Source organism: Rhincodon typus, chromosome 33 (assembly GCF_021869965.1).
Source record: "Rhincodon typus isolate 14 chromosome 33, sRhiTyp1.1, whole genome shotgun sequence".
Taxonomy (NCBI): domain Eukaryota; kingdom Metazoa; phylum Chordata; class Chondrichthyes; order Orectolobiformes; family Rhincodontidae; genus Rhincodon; species Rhincodon typus.
Window position 1 is genome coordinate 1723288 of NC_063364.1, and position 11668 is coordinate 1734955.

The 11668-nt window shown below is 40.7% G+C and overlaps 1 protein-coding gene across 1 annotated transcript in view; it reads left to right on the plus strand.

Annotated features, from left to right (window-relative positions):
• The window catches only part of cers3a (ceramide synthase 3a), an 86765-nt gene that overhangs the window by 13988 nt on the left and 61109 nt on the right, over nucleotides 1-11668 (plus strand). The window contains exons 2-4 of the mRNA XM_048615712.1: nucleotides 964-1137; nucleotides 5479-5596; nucleotides 8282-8400. Coding sequence (XP_048471669.1) covers nucleotides 965-1137; nucleotides 5479-5596; nucleotides 8282-8400 — 410 coding nt within the window. The 5' untranslated portion in view covers nucleotide 964. The remainder of the gene's footprint in view (nucleotides 1-963; nucleotides 1138-5478; nucleotides 5597-8281; nucleotides 8401-11668) is intronic.

Consider the following 11668-nt stretch of genomic DNA (forward strand, 5'->3'; position numbering starts at 1 on the left):
TGCTTCTACCTTTTATGGTCTGATGGTTGCAATTGATACAACTAAGTGGCTTACCCAGCCATTTCAGAGGGTAGTTGGCAGTCAATATTATATTAGAGGTAAGTGCACCAGGAAAAAAGGTAGTCATCAACAGTAGCTTTTATTGCCCATGTTTATGAAATTTAATGGGTTTCAGAGTACATTGGCTGTAAAGTATGATTCAGTGTGCAGTGTCCCCTCTCTGTCTCCAATAACTGTTTGCACAGCAATCAAACCATTATTGCTCCTAGATTCTCAATTCAATTGTCCTGTCAACAAATGCTGTTTCATGTTGCAAATGTGTTCTTGCTGCTGTGTACTGTGAATAATGGAGTGTAGTTGTCTGTGGGCTACACAGGGTTGGGTTGGGTATATGATTCTTTCAATGTTCCACCTTCTGTGTTCATTCTGATTTGATTACAGTTAAATAACTGGAAAAATAAGTAAATCACTGAGCAATGGCTGATAGGGTGAAATCCAGGTATCTTAGATACTGTACAAAACTGAGGGAAACAGGTGCCACTTCATTGCTAGGTCATCAACCATTCATGAATTGACTGGTCTTAGTACATCTACAAAGAAGTGTTTCATTTTAAATTCAAAATTAAATGTTGTACATAATGACTGTTGTTAGAATTGTTACTACAAGTGAAAATTTTATATTCTCAATCTTTTGTGCAAGCATAAATGAGATGACCATGTTTTGAAATTGGTGGAACAGAAATATTACTACACCTGCAACAGGGTTAGAGAGAGAGTTTGTAACAACACTTCCCTGAATGTGTATCGGGCTATCTAAATTAGGCAAACGGTGTTGAATAGACTGTGTTTATTACAACATACAGAATAAGAATGTTTTTGGTAGAATCTGAAAATGGAGTAAAATCTACACTCTGTACGGTATTAAAATGAGTAATTGATTAATTGTTATTTTATTGCCAACAGAATGTTACAGACTCTGTGTGACTGGTTTTGGTGGGATCACCTCTGGCTTCCCCGAAATCTAACCTGGGCCGATCTAGAGGACAGAGAGGACTTTGTGTATGCCAAGGTCTCACATTTGTATGTCACAGTCTTGTATGCTGCTCTCCTTATGATAGTCCGGCACTTTTTTGAAAGGTAAAGCCCTTTACTTAGCCATGATCTGCAGTGTTTGTGTGATAGAAATACAGAATGGTGATCGTGGAAGCTCAGTAAATGATTCAAGCAGATATCAAATGAGTGACCACACAAGCATCATCGGACCCGGTCACTGGTTATTCCTGGACGCTACTGCTACTGCTACTCCTGCTTGTGTGCTTTGTGCAATCATCAGCAAATAGCTTTTTTGGCTCGTTTCTAGTTTGAGACCTTCAGGGTTCTTCGTTCCTTAATCCATGGAGTGCAGACCTTTTTTAACATGTAAATTTCACAAAAATATAACCGATTATTAAATTAGTGCAAATAATTCTGATGAGATTCTACAAAGGGATCTTTAGAATGTATAGTGAAAGTTGCAATGTGATAAATTTGTAACCTGGCAACATGTCCATAAGCTGGCAGATTTATTAACGACCAGGTTTGGGAGTCACAATAAAATTCTCCACCTGAAGCATAGCATCTAGATTTTTTTATTTTTGGCGGAATTAAGCGCAACCATTGGGCACATAGTTACATCTGTCCAACATGTTGAAGCTGAAAAACTCGGTTAACAAATGGGATTTTCCATTTTATGGCTGTTTTGTCTCCAAAAGGAATCTGACAGCGACAACACCCTTTTTAGTTCCACTGCTGCACTCAAACAAACAGCATTTAATGGTGCTGTTCCATCTGTTCGAAGGGACAATCTATGTCCCTTCACCCATCATAAATTTAATTTTTCTGAAAAGATATCATTGTGTCAGCCACAGTTGGCTCCAGTCGGAGGTCAATATTTTAGCAGCCAAAGCTCTCCAGTACAAAGTCCACAGACACTGACAAACATATGTGTAGAAAACAAAGTGAGCTTCTAAATTTAGTTCACCTTTATGATGACTCTTACTTACTGAATATGACCACCTAACACAGCAAATGATAAGATTCCATACCTCTGTGATTTTGTCCCTCAGAGCAGGGAGGAGGAGGCTCCCAGTGCTGCTGACTAGGTTTGCATTTTTAAAAAAACCTTTGACCTCCTCTTCCCTTTTAAATTGATTTTGGTTCAGAAGGGTTTGCGACCAGCTGTCTACAGCAGCTTGGATCAGTTGCTGGGAATTCTGTGCAAGAAGCCTGTGGACCTTCTCCATTCTTACTCCTTCCCTGTGGGAGGTATTTGAAGATTTGGTGCTTCCTACATTCAGCATTCCTAAGGACAAGAGACATTTAATGTGTGGACTTGCTGAACCTGTAGTAGAGTATGCTCGACTATGAGGCCATAATGTTCCTCCTTTATAAAATCATCTAGAGTTTGTACTCTTGCCAGTGAGAGTCATACTCATTGCTGCCTTTTGAAAGTTGTGTTGGAAGGAAAGTATATTTGCATAACTTGTGCCACTAAAACACAGATTGATTGAGCTTTCTTTAATTTCCACCCAGTCTCATGATTTTTTTTTTTCAAATGTGCTGATTACTCTTTAACATCAAGTGCTGCAAACTTTACTACTTGACAAAAGCAAGTATGCTTTTTGTTGAATAGAAGGCCCACTGTTCTCAGCATGTACTAGAATGCTTCACAGCTGATGAAATGCTGAAATGTAAAGCTGAATTCTGTTGATTGGGCAGTTTCCTTTCAGTTTACGGATGGTAGCTAATTAAGCAATTGCCATCAGTGTTGCCAGCCTATTGTGGAGGGACGGCTGCCCCCTGCAAGCAGCTCACTGAGTCAGAGAGCTGTGAGCTCGGCAGTGCCACCAGAACCTGAGACTGTTGCTGAGGCAACACTGGAGGACCTCCTCTCTTCTTTCTCCACCATCTCCCCCCACTGCGGAAACAAAAACAAGAACATATTGAGGCTGAATCACTGGGGCCTTGGGTGCAGCCTTCTCCACACATGGCGTCCTGACCCATCAAATCCTCCCCTACACTCCGTCCTTCAGCCAGAATTGCAGTAAGTGTCTGTTTCTATTCTGCTAACAGCCTTCCCATGCTTTGGGAGGGAGCAGTGATGAAATTACCAGCAGGCATGTTTGGACGTTAAAGGGGCCTGTGCGCAGTCTAATGGGAAGCCCACTTCCTGGAGAATCTCATTCCCACTTTCAGTAAACTCATGACAATGGAACATGGCAGAGAAGCTTATCCACCTCCAACACCTCGCAATTTTACTTCCCCCTTGCCCCCTTACTTTCTGGTCCCCTGAGAGCAGGTAAAATTCTGCCTGTGATTCCTGCTGCGGTGTAAGCTGGCATGGTAGCCAATTTTGGCAACAGGTCAATTCCTCAAATAGTTTATATATTTAAACAAAAACAAGTAGCCTTTCTAAAAAGAGAAATTCAGTCCCATTCACAGGATTCCTACCATTGATTGGATTTATTAATCATTTCAAATGAACATACGAACATAAGAAACAAAAACCAAAAATTCCCATTTTCTCAGATTTCCAACATCTTCGGTTCTTTTGCTTTATTTTTATATGAACATACAATTAGACCTCTTGAGGTCATTAACCTGAAATGTTAGGTCCCCTTAATACTGCCTGACCTTTGAGTACTTCTAGAATATTCTGATTTAAATTCCTATTTCCAGCATCAGTATTCTACTTCCCATCAAACTCAGTTTCAATTCTTTTCACTTTGATTATAACTAAGGCTTCAGCTTGTTTGATGTGAGTGTTGGAATAAATTTGGTATCTTGTCTGCCACTTGGCATTCTGCTAGTCCCTTTTGTCCTTTTCTCCCTGCGTTCATTTGACTTGAGGGCATGTACTCTGGTTTCTTCTCCATTCAGAGACTTGTCAGCAGGTCTGTCACCCAAACAGACATGCTTGCTGTCAAGGAAATATTCTCTTGATGAGCTCTCTGTGTGATGCCCTGCAGTTGTATGGGAATGGGTTACTAACGCTTGAAGAAAGATAATGTTGCTTATTCTCACTGACAAATGTTGCGGAAAATCAGTCCTGTTAATCTACCTCCACCTCCTCTTGGCCAGTTAAGACTGCGCAATAAATTCTGGCTGAGCCAGCAAAGCACACATCCTGTTAAAGTTATTAAAAAATGAGCAGAAGTCTTACTTTTTCTGCCATTAAGTTAATTTACATATTTTGGATAGAGCTAATTTTCAGAACAGTCTTGAATGTGAAAGAACAATCCTAGAATCGCACTCATTGTAGTCTTATTTTACACAGAGTTAGGAAGTGATGCACTTTGTAGGTAAGTTTGAGGATTGGGAAATGTGAAAGTGGGTGCAGAAACAGAAACTTGGAGGCTGGATGTGCACACTCAGGTCTTTGAATGTGGAAAGGCAAGTTAATAATGTTTTTAAAAATGGAATCTTTGGACATAGAGATTCTGGTAAACCTCTTATATAAATTGTAGTTGCTTGGCAACATGGGACTTAACACATTGCTAAAAATACACCTTTTGTGGACGCTGTTTGTCTTGCACTCATGAGGATAATTTATAATATTAATTTAAGTGGAAAACCAACCTTTATACATTTATTGTATTATTTATTTATCACAGGTGACAGCCATTCACTGATCCATTTCTTGGTAACACCAGTCAAGCTGACTGGCTTAAATTTTAAGCAAAGCCTAGAGGTTAACCGGCAATCATCACTAACTGGTTCATTCTCCATCATAATACCTCTACCAATGAAAGTTCACTTGCCAACCAATTAGCTCACTCATTGAATAATTGTTGTTTTCCCCTGGCATTGGTATTTTGCGAATTTTCCTTATGAGTACAAGCCAAAAACCTTTAACATAATGTATTTGCAAATTGCTGGTTACACCTTCATTGGAGTGTGTATCTTATTCTGGCAATGATATTTTGAGAAGGACGCCAAGACCTTGGAGTGGGTGCAGAAGAGATATGCTGAAACACAGGAATGAGGAACTGTAGTCCCATGAAGAGACTAGAAATAACAAGGATTGTTCTCACCAGAGCTGAGAAGATTATGGGGAAATTTAATAAGGGATGTTCAAAATCATAAAGGGTTTTAACTCAGTAAACCAAAAGTACTGATTCTACCTTTTCTACTGTATAGCAATTAGAAAAGTTTTTAAGTTACTTTGGAGAAGATCAAGGTGGAAGACTGGGAAGATGTTTCTGTTGTGCAAGTTGTCATGATTGATGTTGCAATGCCTGAATGGAGAATGGCAATAGATTGGTTTATAACTTTTAAAATAAAATTGGATAAACCTGCAAAATATAAAATGTTGCATAGCTGTGGGGACAGAGCAGGCAGGTGGAATTAATTGATGAGATTTGACAAAGAGCTGGTATAATTAGGAAAAAAAAATTGGTTGTAGCCCCAGGTTTTATGATAATGCATTTACTTTTACAGGTTGATTGCTACACCTCTTGCCAAAATGCTAGGGGTTAAGGACCAAATAAGATTGAAGGTCACATATAATGTGGTTTTAGAAAACTTTTTTGTTTCCACATCAAAACATCCAACGAGGGTAAGTTTGTATTTGAATTTGAAAATTGCTGTAAATTAGTTTTATGTAAAAAGTTAATCAAACTGCTGTTATTTTGAATGCACTTGGAAACATTAAACAAATACAAGATCATGATTAGTATTTATTATTTCTGATCCTAACTGCTGTATGGTTCAGAGGTTTCGGGAGGATTGAAAGGTTCTAGGTCCGGGCTATGGATGTGAGTTGTGAAATGTGAGACTATGAAGACTTTTTAGATTAGCTCTCTGGTTGAACACACTAAGGAAGATGCAGTGTAAAAGGTTTTTTTTTTTTTTTTTTTTTTTTTTTTTTTTTTTTTTTTTTTTTTGAGGGGTTCCAGTTCCAGCAAGAACAAAAACAGAAATTGCTAGAGAAACTCAACAGGTCTGGCAGCATCTGTGGAGAGAAAGCAGAGAGAATGTTTCAAGCCCAGTGACCCTCCTTTAGAACTGAGCATCTGGGAAAAGATGATATTTATGTTGAGGAGAGGTAATGGGGAAGTTTGCACATTAGTTGTTCTCTGTATCTGTTGCCCTTGTTCTAGGTAGTAATCTCAAATGTGCTATCCAAGGAGCCTTGGTGAATATCTGCATTGCATCTTGTAGATGCTATAAACTGCTGCTATTGAATGTCAGTAGTGGAAGGAGAAATTAGCATCTCATCTGCAAACAGTCAAGTGGGCTGCTTTGTTGTGAATGGTGCAATAATGCTTGAGCATTATTAGAGTTGCAGTCATCCAGACAAGTGGGGAGTACTTGATCACATTCCTGACTTTTGCCTTGTGGATGGCAGACAGGCTTTGAGGATTTAGGAGGTGAACTACTTAGAGCCATAGGGTCCCTACAGTGTGGAAACAGGCCGTTTGGCCCAACAAGCCCACACTGCCCCTCTGAAGAGCATCCCATCCAGACCAATTCCCCTACCCCTGCATTTTCCATGTCTAATCCACCTAACCTAAACATCCCTGGACACTATGGGACAATTTAGCATGGCCAGTCCACCTAGCTTGCACATTTTTGGACTGTGGGAGGAAAAAGGAGTACCCAGAGGAAACCCACGCAGACACAGGAAGAATGTGCAAACTCCACAGAGACAGTTGCCCAAGAGTGGAATTGAACCCGGGTCCCTGGCACTGTGAGGCAGCAGTGCTAACCACTGAGCCACTATGCTGCCCAATTATTGCAGAGTTCCTCGTGTCTGACCTGCTGTTGTAGCCAGTGTATTTATATGACTAGTCCAGTCCAGTTCAGTTTCTGATCAATGGTAACCCCAAGAATGTGGGGGATCAAGTGATGTCCGTCTGTCTGTCTCTCGGTCGGTCAGCTGGTCTCTGTCTCTCTCTCTCTCTCGATCCCTGGCTCCGAATGGATCCCTCTGGGAGCAACACCAAGTGGGATTGCCTATGTTCTGCAGTGATCCCTCACCTCTGTTTAAACTTTCCACTCAATCCCATCTCTCATGTCGCAAGAGTGGGAGTTGATTATGAGAACTTTGTGAGATTGTGACAGTTTTGCAAAGGGACCCAAGCACCACAAGGTTAATAATATATGTCAACAACAACTTTATAACCCATCAAAAGTTTCACTTTCAATAAATGTGGTGAGCATCATCGGTCTTTGCAGTGATTGGAGCCAAAGTGAGTAAAAGAATTCCCAGTCTTTTGCTGGTGCATTTCTAACAGGGGAGAAAGTGCACAGGACTGAAACATTATACCACATAGAAAGCTGATTTTGTTTTGTTTTATTTTATTCCAATTGTGTTGCAGGATGTTATCCTCAGATCAAGCTTTGTAATTGTAGACCTGATAACCTAGCAATAAGGAACATGGCTGAAACATGAAAGAACTACCTTACAATCTAGTAATGGGGATGAAAAAGTTATTGAGTGAAATGCCCCAGAAATTTATCTGAGCATCCTGATCTACACAAGTAGCCTGCAGTGAATTTTGATGTTAAAGAAACAGATTTGAGCATGGGGGAGCGAAAGGAGTTAGGAGGCCTCAAAGGTTAAATGGATAACAAAGCAGCAATTTTAAGTAAATGTCTTGCAGGAGGAGAGTGAGTTAGAAATGTGGAGAGATGTAGAGAGATCCAGAGTCTGGGAAACTGAAGGCATGCCTGCCAATGATGCAGCACTTAAATTGGTAATACTCAAAAGGCCAGAATTAGATAGACATGATATATTTCACGTCCACAAACATATAACATATATAGATATACAGTCTTTGGCTTATGTACAGGCAGTGCTTAGGTTGTGAATGGGTTCTGTTCTGGAGTCCATTTGCAAGTCAATTTATGTACAAGCTGGAACACTATGCAGTACAATATAAAATAGCCATGTGTAAGTATGAAGAGACTTTCGCATTTTGGATCTTTTAACATCAATGTTTATACACCCCTGTATGGGATTGCATTCATAAGTATGAGTGTGGTAAGTGGAATGCCTGTAATTTGAGGATTCCTTATATTGCCTTTTCTCTCTGACAAGGAAAGCCCTAAAAAAGCACCAATAATGTTACAAAGTGGCCGAATCTCTCAAGAAACATGTTAAGTAGGGACCTCTAAAAAGGAGTCCCTGAAAATGAAATGTAGTCCCTGAGAGAATCTCAAGAGGAGCCCCTTATAGAGTTGGGGGAATATGTATGGAACTGAACAGTTATTCGTGATTTTTCTGTTAAACTTGCAGTCACAGATAGAAGGTTTGTCAAAGAAATGCAGTTGGACAGTACGGATGGTCGAGAGATGGCTTAGAAGGCGGCGCAATCAAGATAGACCAAGTTTGATGAAAAAATTTCGAGAAGCTTGGTAAGTTTTCAATGATATTTCCAGTTGTTATCAATTTCAGATAGCTGTTTCTCTTTCAGGGGGCATCTTTGATCCTGAATCTATTTGGTTTGGGGATTCAAATTGCTAATTGTTGCTTTATCGATTTATTCTTTTGATCATAGGGTTCATTGGCCAGGCCAGCAATTATTTTTGGCCATCTTTAATTGTCCTGGAGAAGGTGACAGTGTGTGGTACTAACGTAAACAGGGGAGATTTCCTACAAAGTATAAACAAGCTTGTGAATATCTGGTTACACATTTGCAAACAAAACTCGCTTTCTCTAAATCTCTGGATTTGGTTAATTATGACAGACAAAAATGAATGTTGCAAATCCTGTGTACTGTATATCGGGGGATACAATGCAACTTAAAATAAACCATCTGACACATTGTGAAAGCTGGAGTTGTCCGCTCCTTGAAACAAAAAACAAGGCTTTAATATAAGTGAACAAAAAGCTCACACTGGGGATAACTGCAGTTTTGCAGGATCCAATACTGAGTGGCCAATCTTGCTGAAAAGGGCAACTCTGTACATTTATCTTTGAATTTGTTTGTTAACAGCGATGTGGGTTTCACTGACTGGGCAAACATTTACTGCCTGCCCCTAATAGCCCTGGAGAAGGCTTTGGGAGCTACTTTCTTGAAGTGCTGCAGCTGTGTAGATGGGTACAACCACAGTTACAGCCAGGCCTGACCCAGCACATTTCACTCAATTACTTATTTTTGCTCCTTACACCTTTGCTCTCACGCTCTTTCTCTCTGAACACTTATTACCCTGATATTTGCTCTGGGGTGGGAGGGATTTCCGAACTTTTGGAAACATTCCTTGCCTATGAATCCTACCCAACTGGCTCAAAAATAATGCTTTATTGACTTAAATGACCTAGGTGTGAAATAGCCTTGTCAACTTCTACGGCTCAGAAATTTGCGTTTGCTGAATGAAGTGGTGCTGTTGATGATGCTAAGTTTGGAAAGGAAACACTACAATGTGGGTTGAGTGAGTGGAGTCCAGAGGCCTGATGTGTTATAGGTTGTATTCTGCTGATATGTGACAAATTATACTACAGCACCTAAGGAAGAGACACAGCTGTGACTGAGCAGAATTGGGACATGACAGGCAAAGAATAAGAGCAAATGAACAGTTTGGTTTAAAAAGAGGTTTGCAGTTTATAACAACGTTCACATCCTAAAGCATTGCAAAGCCACTGAAGGACTTTTGAGACAGTGACTGTCGTCATGTGGGAAATATAGCAGCCAATTTATGCACGGCAATCTCCCACAAACAGCAATGGGATAAATGACAAGATTCTGTGCTTTAGTGATGTTAGTTGAGGGAATAACATTCTTCTCAGTACAGGCCATGGCTTGCTTTAATACCTTATCTGAAAGTCACCACATCCAACAGTGCTGTAGTCCTTCTCTACTGGAAGTGTCAGCTGAGATTTTGAGTTGGACTCCAGAATGGCACTTGAACCTACAATATATTGCTGGGTAATTCTCATACCCTAGATTTGCAGCAGAGAAGAAATGAATAAGCTGCCCCTGTTACCTCTCTGAATGTAAAGCAGCCTCTAACCTGGCCATGTCTGCAGCCCTTTTTATATAACTGATCATAGCCACTTCAGATGATTTCCACCCTCCTCGTGTTTTTTTTGACTAGAGAGGTGATGCTACCCAGGTATGTGATCGATGGCCTCGGAATAGTGCTCAGCCTCCCACATTTTGTCAAGTCTCTGGAGAGGATTGTGACGTAACTGATTGGTCAATTGTTTCTTGCAGTTTTGCTGCATCATTTTCTCCTTCTTTTGTTGATCACTGAACTATTGACTGTCTCTCACAAGGATGTTCCAAACAGTGGTTTACCTTATAATGTTGTGTTGCTGTTTGTGGGATCCTGCTGTGCATTACAACAGTAACTACTCTTCAGAAAGCAACTTCCATGTTGGGAAAGTGCTCTGGGACATCATCGTGTCATCAAAAGGCTTTGCTTTTTTTATCCCCCTCTCCCCTCGCAATTGGACTGGGCTTCATTTCCAAGAGCAGTAGTGTCCTTGGCCATGTTGAGCAGCTCTGGTGAAATCCCTGTGCTTGCTCAACATATCCACAGAAAATCACTACCTGGTGACAGAAACAAGCTGTGACTCTTCCCTGCTGATTGCTGAGAATATTCTTCCACAAGGTTCTTCCTGTAATGTGCAAAAAGGAATCGTCCTTTGTGACATTTAAAATAAAACTGTATTGCAGCATTTCAGTTAATCTCTAAAACAAATTATACAACTCTGAGTGTCCCAAGAGTCAGATTGACCTTCCAGCAGCAAGATGTATCAGTAATGCGTCTGTTTAAATAATGTAGAATTTTTGTTTAAGCCCACTGTGGGATGTGAACATTGCTGGCTAAGCCAGCATTTATTATCCTCAAGAATGTGGCAATGAGCTGCTGCCTCAAACTGCTGTAGCTATTGCAGCATAGGAACATCCATGATGCTGTTTGGATGGGAGTTCCAGGATTTTGACTCGGCATTACTGAGAAACAGCAATATGTTTTGAAGTCAGGAAGGTGAATAGTTTGGAGGGCAACTTGCAGGTGGTGGTGTTCCCAAGTACCTGCTGCCTTTGGCCTTCTAGATAGCAGTGGTCATGGGTTTGGAAAGTGCTGTCTAATGAGTCTTGCTGAGTTACTGCAATGCTGCTGCAACTGAATGTCAGTGGTGGAGGGAGTGGATGTTTGTGGACATGATGCCAGTCAAGTGGGTTGCTTTACCCTGGATGGTATCAAGCTGGAGTGTTGTTGGAGCTGCAGTCATCCAGGCAAGTGGGGAGTATTCCATCACCCTCCTGACTTGAACCTTGTAGGTAGTGGACAGGCATTGATGAGCCAGAAGTGATTTACTTGCTGCAGGATTCCTAGCTTTTGACCTGTTCTTGTTACCTGAGTATTTATGTAGCTGATCCAGTTCAGTTTCTGGTCAATGGACACCTCAGGATGTTGGTAGTGGTGGAATTAGTGATGGTAATGAATGCCAAAGGGCAATGGTTAGATTCTCTCTTATTGGTGGTGGTCATTACCTGGCGTTTATGTGGCACAAAGCTTACTTGTCACTTGTCAGCCTAAGCCTGGATATTGTCCAGATCTTATTGCATTTGGCCATGGACTGCTTCAGTATCCAAGGAATCCTGAATAGTGCTGACCTTTGTGCAATCATAAGTGAACATCTCCACTTGTTGACTTCTGAAGGAAAGAAGTCAAT